At 35.9% G+C, this 15,327-nt stretch overlaps 1 protein-coding gene across 4 annotated transcripts in view; it reads left to right on the forward strand.

Moving 5' to 3' along the window:
• Window positions 1-14,470, forward strand: part of LOC145693482 (uncharacterized) — a 54,090-nt gene extending 39,620 nt beyond the window's left edge. For all 4 annotated transcript variants that reach the window (XM_081769520.1, XM_081769521.1, XM_081769519.1 and 1 more), the window contains exon 2: window positions 9,316-14,470. In XM_081769520.1, the coding sequence (XP_081625646.1) occupies window positions 9,552-10,886 (1,335 nt within the window). In that variant the 5' untranslated portion in view covers window positions 9,316-9,551 and the 3' untranslated portion in view covers window positions 10,887-14,470. The remainder of the gene's footprint in view (window positions 1-9,315) is intronic.
• Window positions 14,471-15,327: the final 857 nt, after the last annotated feature.

A 15,327-nucleotide genomic window follows, 5' to 3' on the forward strand; every position in this document is an offset into this window, starting at 1 on the left:
CATCCTTCAGGAACACACATATACCAAAATTATCTTGCTAGCTTAATTAAGGGCTGAGTTATTGAGGTTTAAATTGAGTCACATTAAGGCCGTGTCTATCGTTTTCAGCTGAGATCATCAATCCCTATATAACAACATTGTGAATTTCTTTCCAAAGTATTACGAAATCTATTTGTCTTATGCAGTTCGAAATTTCTCCAGATGTTAACCTACCCCAATACTACATGTTCACTTTTTTATTTTTAAGCTAGGTCTTATAGTTCATTAATATTAGATTTAAAAAATAAATGTGACAACGGTGGAAATAATATAAAAATAAACACAAATTCAGGTATTGGAGAATCACCAGGATTTATTTTTCTGCTCGTAAAGTTGCAGATACAATCTCCCCTGATTCATTCACACCATTGTTTCTCACTGATCTTCAAAAAGTTGGTACGCGAGTATAACAAGTTATGAAATGAGAAAAGATTGTTCATCTAATAATGTGAAGAGTGTATATCGTCGAAGTTATGTTAGTTGACAATCTGATCATATGGTTCGGAAGAAGAAAGGGTTGCGGAAGGCAAGACTGGTTGCTGTCAGAAATGAGACAACCTTATCTGCCTACACATCTTTTTACTTGTATTTTATAACAATCCTTGTCATGCAGGATGCACTTTCTCTATTTTCATTTTTCGACCATTTTTAAGCCTAAGTCTTGATTTTTGCGGGGTGAAAAAGATGAGACACAACAGAGGAAACGCAAACCTAAAAGCATTATTATCAATATTTTGCTGTCCAAAATAAGGAATGTTACTTTAAAAAATAAAACTTGTAAATTGAAAAGAAATATCTGGAAAGATGAAAGAACAAATCATGGAATTTCAGGCTTGTGCCTAATAGTAATAAACAAAATAAATAAATATTACAATATTTCTAAGGATCTAGATCATTTGGACCTGACATTGGCATTCCAAGGATAAGCAAGTGAAATATTTGTTCACTTAGTTTTGACTGAAAACCTGATTTACAGAATTGATTGAAAAATTCGGGGAGGAAACAACGATTACTCTAATTTTAAAACCGCATGAGTTGGTTACAGGGTTACAGGAAACAATAATAACACTCACGTGAGCTGAATTGCGGAAACAATTCAAGATTTAAAAAAAGCATACTAAATATGCTGTTGTGTCAAACTTGAACTCTTTCGACAATTAAGCTCACATGAGTGTTATCATTGTTTTCCCAGGCTACAGCTATAGCCAAATAAGAACACAGCACAAGAAGAAAGGTTTCACAGTGTCTGATAAGGGAATTAATGCAGCCATTCATCGCAATGCAAACCCAGAGCATACCATTGCCATGCGTCGTCAAACGGGGCAAAAGAAGCATCCGGCTCTACAACGCAGTCAAGACGTCATTGCCAAGGTCCGCCGGTTTGTGACCCAGGAAAATCCACCCACCCAACGTGACATAGCGAGGAGTGTTGAACGGTCAACTGCAACTGTACACCTAATCATACGCAACAATTTGTGACTCAGAAGTGCACACAAGCGGTGGGTTCATGTTCTAAAGTCAACGCATATCGCAGAACGGCGGGTGGCATGCAAAAGGCTGTATGAAGGTTACCTGGCAGGTGACAAATGGCGTTATGTGATCACCTTAGATGAAGCATGGGTCTATTTGACAGGATCCCAGCAGATGCGTGCAATTTACTACCGCCGCAGTGATGGAACCGATCATGCAAAGTGGATTCGCTCCTGCAAGGAGAGCTTTCCAAAGGAATTTATGGTAGTGACGGGTTTCTGTGTAAAAGGAAAGCTTCCGATACACCGGGTGTCATCAAATGTCAAGGTGAATGCAGCGTATTATATCGAGCATGTACTGGAACCCATCTTTCGCCAACATGCCCCGGCTTTGTATGGCAATGACACTGACAGAGTGTTCATCCACCAGGACAAGGCCAGCTGCCATACTGCCAAACGAACCGTGGCCTACATGACACGTATGAAACAGGAGACAGATGTAAAGGCTATCCCATTTCGAGACATCCCCATCAAGTCACCAGATGCATCCCCTATGGACTTCTGTGCTTTCGGCCTCCTCAAACGGAATATCAATAAGCGTCGTGCGACCACACTTGGTGGCCTTTGGAAAGTGTGCAAGGAGGAGTGGGCGAAATTGGATCAGGCAGTGCTCAATAGAGGTCTCCAGTGGAAACTACGATGTCGTGCAATCGTTCACCAACGGGGGGCTCACATTGAACATGATCGCTGGTAAAAACGGGGTTTTACGCCCTAGGGCACGGGTCTGTACTTCACTACCATAAGGCTGAAACAGCGTTCTGTATATCGCAGCTAATACTGCACGTAGAGGTTTCAAACAAAAAATTGCATTACCAAATCGTATGTGTAGAATGCAATAAAAATAGTAGCGAGACCAGTGGCGTCTCGTGAAAACCTCCAACGGGAGGCAACTTCAAAATTTGATATGAAAAGTGGTGTAACTGTTGGAATCGTTCGAAAGGACATTAAATGTCATGCAACTTTTAGAGGACAAACTTTGTCATATCCTTTTCCAGTTAGCCCATAAAATATTCCTTATACACTTGGAAAATAATAATATTTATAATAAATAAATGACAAGGCAGAACATAATAGGTGATTTTATTATTTTTTGAAAGAGGAAAGATATTTATGCAATTAGTTCCCGGCTTATTAATATAACACTTGCTTCGAAGAGATCTTCACAGTTCGCTCATCATATAATTTAATTAGATAAAAGGGCAGAACAAGAATGAAGTGCCCCTTTTTTTTTTTTTTTTTTTGGAAAATTTACGTGTAAAATCTGTTAATTCAGAAACGAAGAATTTATTTATGTAGGCGAATAACGTGTAATTCATGTAACTGAGATACAGCGCTAAAAAGTTTGCCCCATTTCCATGATATTGTTCTATGTGAACAATGCAATGAACATAAGTATTTAGTAATATTATGAAGGTTAATTTACATTTATGCACTAATAATTATAACAAATATATTCTGATCAGTCGTATATTTAGGTGGGCTATCGAACTCGAAGCCCCCGAAATAATTTCATGATTATTTTTCGCGTTATACGCACAATACAAATGCATCTTACTGATTCTCAAGCCCCCCCTCCCCCCGAAACAAGATCCTAAATTTGCCACCGGTTTTGATAATATTTGAATCGGTATTATAACCAGTAATACTATATAGGAAGTTCAAACCTGAATTATCACAGAAATAAGAACACGTAAGATCTTAATACCTGTAGTCGTATTGTCGAGCAAAGTTTCAAAGGGTTGACCTCTTGAAGGAAAAGTCATAGATACTTGTTAATTTGCATTTGAAACTAACATCTCTACAAGTGCATTGGCAGTTTATACTGGAAAATATTTCACTGTGGCGCAAGAAAACAAAAACTGGATATTGTGTCTTTTTACCTTTTTAAATTCGAGACGAGGCAAGAAACACAACAATTATCGTCTCGTTTCCGAGACGAGAAATTCCTCGAGGCCTGTGGGCAACACTAATTCACCGAAGTCTTGGATCTCAAACACTATTTTAGTGTCACATGATTCATATGTAAAAAACTACAAATTGATAAAATAATGGTACGAAAACAATGAAGAGCATTTATCTACGTTTAAAATATACAAGTCATTACACAATTTACTCCAATAATAAGTATTGTTTAAATGTTGTTATATCACACTATTCGTGGACCAATCGTGACGCAGAACAGTTGTGATAACTTACAGTTGAAATTAAGAAAAAGAATTAGGGCATGATTTTTTTACATAAATTAACAAAACGGAAGAATAAAATTTCGAGATAAGAGCGAAAAAAGCCTTCGAGGATCGACACAAGACAAAACCTATTAAATTTAGTAGACGATACGAGAAAACCTTATTTGTCGTCTCGTTTTATAGAGAACATTATTTGAACGAAATGTATATATCATTCTTGTAGCGACTACCTGGCAGATGTTGGTACATTTCTTTGATGAATAATCAATGTTATGGCATATCAATCTGCAAGCATATAATCAATCTTTACGCTATTATTTGGGAATAGAGCACTGTAGAATACATTAGATTATTATTTAGAAATGAAATGAAATCTTTGAGTTTTACGTCCTACGATTATGTTGGCTAGGCTAAAGGACAAGATAATGATCAGAATGAATGAAATGGTGGAATAAAGAAAGTTTGAGCAAACAGAAAATCCATACACATGATGTTTGCCCACCACAAAGCCCATTTGGCGCGAGCTGGGATCGAACCGGCCACCCCACACACCAGAGGTGAGCTGTCAGAGATATCGAGTAATTTTCGGAAATTCATACAGCGTCTCAAGAATAGGTTATCTTTCTTCCGTTAACCTTGCACTCAAACCAGAAGTGGAAGAAATCAACCGTTTTCGGTTTTAACATTGATCGCCATAAAACTAAATTGGTAGTAGATAACGACAGTTTTCGAAAATCGATTGAGCATCTGAAGAAAAATACTATCTTCACTGTACCTCTCAACTGAAACAGGAAATGGTAAAACAATTTCACTCTTCCGGTTTCAAGCTCCATAGAGCCCCTCGGGACTATGTGGATAGTGTATGCGTCTTGCTGCGGGAGACCCGAGTTGAATTCCCGGCGAATTGAAGCTAGTTTGCTATTCAGTTCACTATACAGTTCAAAACTATTTTTCTAAGATGAACACTTCCCTCACTTGAAAGCAACACAGAGAGCTTTTCTGAAACTTTCGTACGTCGTTAGTTCCAATATTCCTCTACAGGTGACGATTCGCCGAAATGTTTACGCAGAATCAATTAAATCTTTAGGATGTATGAAGCGAGAGAAAACTGACTTTGCTCTTATCTGCTGTCAATCTGCATTCCATTGGTATCTTCGTCTGCGGGGACAACCCAAAGTCATACACGTGACCTAGCGGGGGCCCGAGAATGAAAGAAACTACCTGCTTAGCCTCCTATCTGCTGTTCTGCGTTGTTGCAACATATAGACCATAAACAGCTTTTAAATGGAAGAAAATTTTTAATTAGCGCGCTTTAATATTACCCTGGCAAGAAAAAGTATAAGTGAACATGCAATATTAATACTAACAAACATTTGGACGAATTTCGAAATGTATAAAATAAATAGTTTTCATAATATTTTGGAAAGAAATATGCCATGTTATTATATAAGGAAATCCCATCGCATTCCGAGTGTTGAACACAGCCTTAAGGGTCGACCAGAACGTGACCATTTTTTACCGTCAGGCGGCTCAGTGGCCGTAACTTTGTAACATACGGTGATACATTTTACTACATACGGTCATATGAACTTGTGGTGCTTTCAATCTAAAGTGAAGAAGTTTTTAAATTCAAACAAGAAATTTGGTCTGTACACTCTTTATGCGCCTAATGTTAAATGAAAATGCAACTTTACCATTTACGTAGACTCACAATATAAAGTGTATGGGAGCATGTTTGAAATAGTGGCTGGTCATCGACACGTTAGCGTAAAAGACACTAACTTCATTCACGTATGTTGTGGACCTAGATAAATGGCAACGTTACATTTTCATTTTTAACATTGGGCGCATAAAGACTGCACAGTCTAAACGACTCGCCCGGTTTAAAAATCCCTTCACTTCAGATTAAAAATATATTTGGATTCGGTTTCCCCTTACAATTTGTTGTAACTGTGATAATAACAGAGTTACCATTTGTAAGGGGACTTTTGAGACACCCTGTATATATTTATATTATTGTTTGTTATAAGATAGAATTTCCCAATTTCTGCTACCAAATATTAAAGGAAACACCATTCTTCTTTGTAAGTATATTTTCTATAAACAAATCCAAGAAACAAAATTAAAATTACTTCTTGCTACAATTTAAACAGTGGCGAAGCGTATTATGAAGCTCTGAGGCCGGGCCTACCCTGTTTTCTATCGTATATTTTCTTTATCTTTGGTTTCTTATAAAGTCAATACTTCAAGATTTCGGTTTTTTCGGTAACAAAAGAGTAGTTTGGATACACTCGGAGTCCCTTCCACCTGAACATCATCATCTCGCTAGACAGATTTTCAGGCTATGCTGCTCAGGGAGCGAAGCCACTTTCGCTTGGGATTGCACGCATTGTTGGGAAGTTCCGAAGGCTCGACTCTGGGAGTATAGTTTTAACGTTGAAATCATCTTTCAATGTTAATATGTTATAAAATTATTTCCTTAACACAGAGTAAGAAGTTTCTGTGTAGAATTATGTATTTCTGTCAGTGATAACTTCTTTAATTTAGGTATGTATTCTCAGGAGTTATTCAGAGTAGCTGTTTTTTTTTCCTACATGTGCCCTGCTCTATAATAGCATATAGAATGTAAGTCTGATACTTTAAACATATGTATAAATTTACAAACGCTACCGTACAGGATAAAATAACTATATATTTATGTAATTTTAGTTGAGTTTTCCATTTCATAGAAACAGTAAAGTATTTACGATTTTGTTTCGGCGGGCTTTGCTTGTTTCAGGAGGGGCTTTGCTAACTTTATTCCTGGAAGTTGGAATATTCTGTAATATGTATAAAATAATAAAAAGTTGCGATAAAATTTCGGTGAATGCTTAAACCCAAAAACCACACCCTTAAATATGCTACTCCATAAAATACAATATTAAATATCTTGCGCTGATTCAAATAAAGTTCCTTTTGAGCATTAACATTTCTACTGAAGTCATTATCACGTGATGTATCAATTAAATGCAGTATTGTTCTTACTTTAAAGTGGGATATGTAAGTAACAAACGCTTATACAAGAAATTTCACAGTTAACTGTAAGAACGTACTTAATTTTCTCTCCCTTCAGTTTCAAATATGTAGGAAATGAAAACAGCAAGTGAGGAGTACATTCCCCTCATCCCCCCTGCAAATCCCAGACAGAAAAAAATATGAGCTGCACTTCAAAATATTTGTAGTGGAGCTAAATGGGAATATTCCATTAATACACATTGCGTGTTTTCCTCCATGTAAATATTTGTTGAATAATAATAATAATGATAATAGACTACTTTTCAGTCTCCTTTTGCTTATATAAATATTCGTTCTTTCTTATTAAATTAAACCAAAAAATATCTACTCTATGTACATGCACAAAAAAATAACTCCAAACAGTGTTAGAAATACAGCCAAGAAAGCTCTTTAAAATAAATATATTTTGTAGTTTTTTATAACGCAGTAAGGAAAATAGAATTTGAGTGTAATTTTAAACATTTTATGATACATTAAATGTTATTTGTCTTATTAGTTTGTCGGGCCTAACCTACTTGTGGGATTACGCTTCTCCACTGAATTTAAATATGTACGTAAGTACGTACATCATACGCCATTCTATTTAAGTATTAAGAGTTGCTATTTAGAATTGAATGAAATAAGTAGAAGCGGGAACTTGACCTAAACAAGTATTTAAAAATAATTTTTATTGAAGCAGATTTCATTAACAACGGGATTTTTGCAAAAATAAAAAATAAAAAAAATAAAGAAATAAAAAATAAATAGTGAAATGCTTTCTGGTTTACCTCACTGACAGAAAATATACATTGCTTTCTGTTGTAAAGAATTTACATACGTAAAAACGAATTAGCTTTTTTCTATATATTAAGCCGCTTTCCTAATGTGCACTTCCTAAGACAAAATTTGTAAGAAGATGATTTGAAGAAATACGTATTCAATGGAAGCTGAAGAACCACATTTAGAAGTAAAGTACATAAATTTTTTGTGTTTAGTATTTCTGCTAATTTAATTTTTATGAATAGTAATTATCTATGGTAAGTATGACTACAATGGGTTGGGTCAGGGCGAGCCCTTCTTTCACGAACTTTATAACAACGAAGTCAGCGTTTTTGGAGTTTGTGTGAATCTCTGTAATATCGAACTGGCATTACATATGCAATACATATCAGTATTACTATCTTTTAATACATTAATATCATCTGTTGCTTTTGAACTTTAGCACCGAGAGATGTATTTACAGTTAAAGATGAAATTCGAACTACGGCATTGCGTTCAAATTTAAAGTCTTTTCCATCAGGAAAGGATGCCAGGAGCACATGCACCAGGACTAGTCCAGCTGGGAGAACTGTTTCTATCTATAGTATTAATAAAATTGTCTGGAAATGTTGACTATCAGTTTTGTTTGAAAACTGTAAATATTATTAATAATAAATGAATTTCCGTTTGTTCATAACTGTATTCGTTAAATTTTACATTAACTTTAACCTTCCAAAACAGTTCATATTGCATAGTACTAAAAAAGATTACTTTTAATTTTAATTTAATCATTTTTCAGAGCTTTAATTTTTTAATTTCAATCCGTTAAATTTTGATTCATGCAACTGTTTTTAAATGTGATTATATGCTCCAGTAGCACTAGGCTTGATGACTTTCCAAGCTTATCGTAATAGTAACACAATGATGCTCCTACTTTCGTGGGTTATTCAGTCGGAACCTCGAAAGTGATGCTGAATAACCCTTCTCTGAAAACCAAACTTAATATTCATAGTATTTACGTATGTTCACATTTGCGTGGGTTTCCTTGGGGTTCTACCCTTTCTTCCTACTTTCTTCATCCCACAACTTTCATTTATTTCTCTAGGGGCCGCGGTAGCTCAGTGGTAGAGCGTTCACCTCTGGTGCTTGGGATCCCGGGTTCAATCCCTGCTCCCGTCAAGTGAACTTTGTGGTGGACAAACACCGAGGGCGTGGGTTTTCTCGGGGTTCTTCCGCTTCCTCCCACTTTCTTCATTCCACCATTTCATTCATCTCTCATTATCACTGTCTCCTTTATCCTAACCGGCATAACCGTGGAACGTAAAACTCAAAGATTTTATATATGTTTACGTCCTTGAGAGTAAGTAATTTAGTAGAGCAGGTTCCGAATATCTTTCAGTCTTAGACGAATCACGCTACTGTGTTGTTTTCCCGATATAAATGTTTGTTGCTCTATTAGATCAGCTACTTAAGTAATTTATTTAATTACGTTTTTTTTTTTTTTTTTTTTTTTTAAGGAATCAACTTCTTCGTTTTCATTGACTAGTGTTTGAATTTGTCAGTTTGATTGTACAACTTTTATACAATACAAAGAGCTCAAATTAACTTGTTTCGAATTCCATATTTTGCTATAGGTCTTGTTTTATATGATTATCAAAGTAAAGTGTTTATGAGGAATACGCAATAGAAAATCACTCATTCAGTTAAGATACTTCAATTTGTCCTATTCTAATTTTGACATTTTTAATCTGATGTATTTTTATTTGCAGATTGGTTCTGGACATATGGTTTGCTCTTGAAGTTTAGAGGAGTTGCTGAGAGGTTTTGTTATTAGAAGGAAAAAAGAATTTTCTTCGGAAATAATCGTTTGCTACATTAAGATTGAAGCTTAATACCGTTGATCAGCTAAAATATCGTGACTTATTGTAAAACGTAGAAACACGAATCGTGACGTGTTATAGAAAAACTATTTCATTTCTATTTTAGTAGAATTTTTTTATGGAATATGGCGAATCTAAGTGAAGAAAGTTCTATTTCTGATAAATATTCTACGGAGTACATCGAAGTGGAAGTAGAGTTTAATGATTTCCACTCTCTTGAAATCTTTACTAAGAAGGCTATTGATGAATTGTCTGAAAATAGCGATCTAGAAAGTGATTGTTCTGGAATAGAATCAGTTGTTTTGCCTAAAAAAGATCCTTTACAAATTTTAACTTCTTCCGAAAATAATGACAAGGGTAATGTTCCTATCAAGAGTCTTCGAATATTTTGTGAATTGTGCGGAAGAGAGTTTCGACAACTAAGAAACTTGGAAAAACATATGCTCATTCACTCAAGAGGTAATCAATATAAATGCCCCCATTGTAAGGAAAGGTTTAAGCATAAATTTTCATTTAATTCTCATATAAAACTTCACACTACAGGTAAAAGATTTACTTGTCCACATTGTAACAAATGTTATGGATATAAAAAAGGATTGAGAGAGCATATAAGGAGCCATTTTCCAGAAAAGTTCATCCCGTGTCTTATATGTGGAAAAAAGTTTCATCGTAAAAGAGATATAGATGTTCACATAAAACATGCTCACTCAAATGAAAGACCATTTGTATGTCCTCTGTGTAATAGTGCATTCGCATTCAACTACAGTTTGAAGAAACACCTTAAATTAATCCATCGAGATGGCAATCCACGTAGACGTCGCCCTAAGCAAACCGCATTTGTTCATCCAGTAGATAGAGAAACCAAGTCAGTAAACAATACCAAGGAAGTTGATCGTTCTAGGCAAAATTTACTTCCAAACCTATCTTCATCTAATGCAGAAGAAGAAATATTTATCTATACGGACACATCTTCGAGTGACACACTTTTTAGTAATCGACGAAATGTCTTAAGTAAACTGTGCTCAAAAGATACATTAAATTCACAGACGAATATTCGTGCTGGAAGCGGATTCATCTGTAAACATTGTGGCAGACACTATAGGTACAAAAAAAGTTTTAATAAACATCTAAGAACTCATAGAGCTGTCCGCTCAACAAAGAGATTGTACCATTGTCCTAAATGTGATGAAATTTTTTCTACTACAAATAATTTGTCTTCACATCTGGAAACTCATGAAGTTCACGAAAAACACGAGTGCTCGGTATGTGGTGCAGAATTTCGAAGTGAGAGTCTTTTATGTGATCATCATCGTACCCATTCTGATGGAAACGATGATGAGTGTAAGAAGGAAACTGATTGTGAACAAAAAGATTCGATTTCTTGTGTCATCTGTTTCGAAGAATTTACTACCTTGCGTTCTTTGAAGAAACATATATCAGTGCATTTTGAAGACCTCTAACTTTTGTGCACGAAATATGAAGGTTTTGTGATAAAGGCGAACTTTTTACATGGAGACTGATTGTAATGAATTGTGCTACAATTTAAGTATATACGAAATCTGATAACTTGATAGTAGCTAGGAAGAAAAAAAAGTTATTTCTGTATATGAGAGAGACCTGATAATTAGTATGATTATACAGAAAAGCTTCATGCTAAATCGTAAGTATACTTTCTTGAACATTAGGGACCTTATCATTTCCGGAAAGAAATCAGTATACTAGATCAATCAGAAAGGCTTTCTTATTACTAGTTCAACCATAGGAAACATTTACATTCTATCTGTTTGTTAACATTTACATTCTATTTAGCATTGTATAATAGCGAGAACATCGTTTCCAAGTTGATGGCTTCCGACGCAGATATAACCAGCATTTACTTACATTGAACTTTCAGGTTAACTGTTCGAAATTCGTGTTTATGTTTTTAAGATAACTTACGAGAAATTTAGCACGTGCATGGTACATGCGACAATATTCAGTTATGATCAGCTCATAGTGTAGTTACACTTTGAAAACACAATTAGAAGAGCATATTTTTTTGGAGAACAAAGTATACACATAAGATAAATTAAAATCTAAAAATGCATCCAATTCTTTTAAAACTGAAACCGAAGTATTGATAACACTGCAAAGTCTTTGTCTAGCTTTCTACGAGGATCACTACGAAACTTTTGACATGTGAAATAACTTATATACTTAAAATCAATTTAACACTTACATTTTCTCAAAGTATTCACCATTACACTGCACACACTTTTGCATCCTCGAAAACCAGTTTTGGAAGCAGTGTTGCCAATCTTTTTCTTCAAGTTCATTCTCGTAAGCCACTACAGCTTCTTCAGGGCTGCAAAATCTCTTTCCACGCATACAATCTTTGATCCTGGGGAACAGAAAAAAATCACACGAGGCAAGGTCAGGGATATACGGCGGATGAATCATAAGCTTGACCTCCGTAGATTCTAAAAACTGAATTGTGATGTTCGCCGTGTGTGCGGACGCGTTGTCATGATGAAGCAGGATCCCACGCAATGCAGTTCTTGGACGCCGTTCCCAAAGCTTCTGGGACACTTTTGTTAGGCAAACAGTGGTGTACCGCTGAGCAGTAACAGTCCTTTGTTCTTCAAGTGAAAAAGTTCCAACATGGTCAGATTTGAAGAAGAAAGTTGCGACCATACACACTTCTCCGAACTTCGCGGTCGCTTCACTTTCGTGGGTGGATTTTCGTCTGGAAAGATCCAAACTGTAGACTGCAGGATCAAATTGATAGATCCAAGTCTCATAACCAGTAACAATGCCACAGACGCGTCGAGAATTGCCTCCATTAAATCTTGCAAGCATTTTTACACCATTCCACACGCATGCGCTTCTGCTGTTCAGTCAAAATGTGAGGCACCCAACGAGATGAACCTTCCTGAGCCGAAGATGATCATGAATTTGTGTTACCGCTGGCGATCCAATGTTCTCTGTAGATTAAATGTCCTTGAAAGTTGTTCGAGGATTTTCTCGAATCATTTGTTCCACAGAGACAATGTTTTCATCTGACACAGCTGTTACCAGACGTCAGCTCTCTCTTGATCTTTAAGCGATGTCCGACCTCTTCTGAATTCACCAAACCACCGAAGAATTGTAGCACGGGAAGGAGCAAGGTCCCCAAATGCCCCCTGGAAACGGTCAAAACTTTGTCTCTCGTTCGAACCACTTTTGAAATGGTAAAGGACCATTCGCCGAAAATGTTCCTTTTCGAGCTCCATTCTAGACAGCCGAATACTGCTCACATCAACAAACTAGTAAAGGTGATACGGCCTCGCCAATAAGCGAGGCGAGTTGTTACTTTCTTCGCTTTGGATACCACTACCGAACGCATTGGTTGGAATTCAAATACTGTGCCACAACAATGCATATCTCAAAACTTTCGTAATGACCCTCGTATTACCGCCTGTTTAAATCGGCTTGATGCAGTTTGTATCTGGACAAGCGTGCGACAGTATATGCTAAATACGAAAAGTTACATGCGTCAGGTCAAGTCTGTTATGAGTAAAGGTTCGAAAAATGAAGCAGGAAAATCGTCAAAAATTGTACTTTTCAACTTATAATCGTGGAATTATTCTATTTGCTTAGCCGTTTTTGCTACATATATGTAAGGCACGATACGCTAAACGAAAAGCAACGAATTTAGTTCAGCAAGGTGCTAGAATGGAACACAAGTGCACGCGAAAAAACAAGCCAAGAGTTCACATCATGTAAGGGAGTTAGAACATTTCAAATACGTTTCTCATAATGCTTTGTTGTTGGTATAGCGATTACCCATCCTGTTTAACTGACTACATTGCCTTTCATTTAACATCGTTTGCCTTATTGCTGTGGAGTCCTACCTACATAGTACGATCGGAAATTTTCGACATTTTAGATTGTAAACTATCTATTGCGAAAACTTTTCTTTTTCCCCTGTCTTAATGTAGTTTGCTCCTGGCCCTGGACTTTTTGTATACCACCTTACAGTAAGTGTTTGAGATAAAATGCATTGCTTATAAATATCAAACTGTGAAAAAAACGATAAAAGGAAAAGTGAAATAAAAAGACAAGAACCACTTCGAATATTTTGTTTGCCAAACAAAGCCCACTGTCATGACACCCGTGGAGAAATTTCATATAACTATGCATGTAATTATTTACATTATTACAATAAGTTTTGCACATTCGCATAAGACGTGCAATAGTTTTAGGTCACAATTGATTGAAAATAAAAGTAATAAAATTTAAAATGAGATAGGATAATGTAATGAACAGAGTACTCTGCATGCGAAATCGTGTACCCTATGATGGAACATTGAGGGCACCGAAAGCTTTTGAATGTGCAGGTTTGTAATTTGATGCATTATAAAAAGTGTCATGGAAAACAAACCAGTTTCTTTCATCTAGTTTTAGCCATAAACATTGTTACAAAGAAAAAATTGAAAACCAACGTTTAGATGAAAGCTAGTTTGATTTTACACCTGACAACAGTTTACATCAATGCTATTTTAAAGTATCCGCAGTAAAGACGCACATAAGCTAAAAGTTTCATGGGCTATTCGTGTAAAGCAACACGTACCGTATCAACAGGAAATGTCGCCTCTGTAGCCATGTTAACTTTGGGATGATTCTTCTTGCAGTCACTGTTCACAGTTTCAAATCCAGTATATTAAGGTTAGAGTTGTTAAAGGGTCAGTTATTGTGGATACGAAGTTAACCATATTGTGCTCCTCCTGGGTTAATTTCACCTGGCGGATAAGAGCGAAATATTTCTGGAATATCCATTAAAGTGCTCTATACAGGATAATGGTAAAGTCCATCACTATATGCTTCAGCATAATGTATTTGTATATCCCAGAACCGGTTTTCACTGCTTTCTCACAAAAATAAAGACTTCCAATAGCAACACAGCGCATTCCCTAACACACTGTGACTGACCCAGACTGATAGCCTCTCTGGATTTTTTTATAAACATTATTCCTAAGTTTTCAAAGATAATGGGATATAAACGTCGTAATTTTACGGTTTAAAAGCCTCTTCGAGGGTGAAGTGTACATCAAGGGAATCTGTTTTGTTCACTTACCGCTGAGTTAGGCAATCACATTTATGTATTCTTTGCTCCTAAAAACGTGACATCAGAAAATGCCTTGTTGAGCGTCCGTATGCTTTAAGATCAAGATCGTTCCTAAGTAACCTGGATATCGTTTCCTTTTCCTAGGATGATTGTATTCCATGATCCTTCAAGCGTGAGAATGCATAAAAGTGATTATCTGAACAGAACTAACATTTTTTTAAAAATTCAGATAAATATACAATCTACTTATTTACAAAGCTACATGGTTTGAAATTCCCCGTTCCATTTGTGAAGGCGATATTCAATTTGTAAATCAGAATCTTTGTACTTGACTTTGTTTCCAGAGTGCAAAACAAAATAGTTACGGAAACAATCGACTGCACGGACTCAGAAATGCAATATCATTGTTTGATCTAGTTTAGATTCACAAGAAACATTTAAGATCCTTCAAAATGATTCATAAATAGGTATATCTTGTTACTAAGTTGAAGGTCTGTCAATATAACAAGCTTTGATATATGCTCCACCTTTTCTGTTGAAATATGATAAGTTTTATTCATAGCCGATTCAATCTTAATTACAGTTACAGTGCAGTTAGGCAATGGAACGAGTTAAGTCAATGCAACTTTCAATTATAATCTTTTCTTACGTTATTGAAAGCATGCATTAAAAAATTAAATAAATTCTTTCAGTTTGACGTCCCACGATTATGCCCTTAAGCTAAGGGAGACTAATGATGAAGGCAAGTGAATGATAATGGAAGAATTGGTGGAATGAGTTTGCGAGAGGAAAAGAGAGTACTCGTAGAAAACCTA

This window comes from Thermobia domestica, chromosome 8 (genome assembly GCF_964235325.1).
Source record: "Thermobia domestica chromosome 8, izTheDome1.hap1.1, whole genome shotgun sequence".
In the NCBI taxonomy this organism is placed as follows: domain Eukaryota; kingdom Metazoa; phylum Arthropoda; class Insecta; order Zygentoma; family Lepismatidae; genus Thermobia; species Thermobia domestica.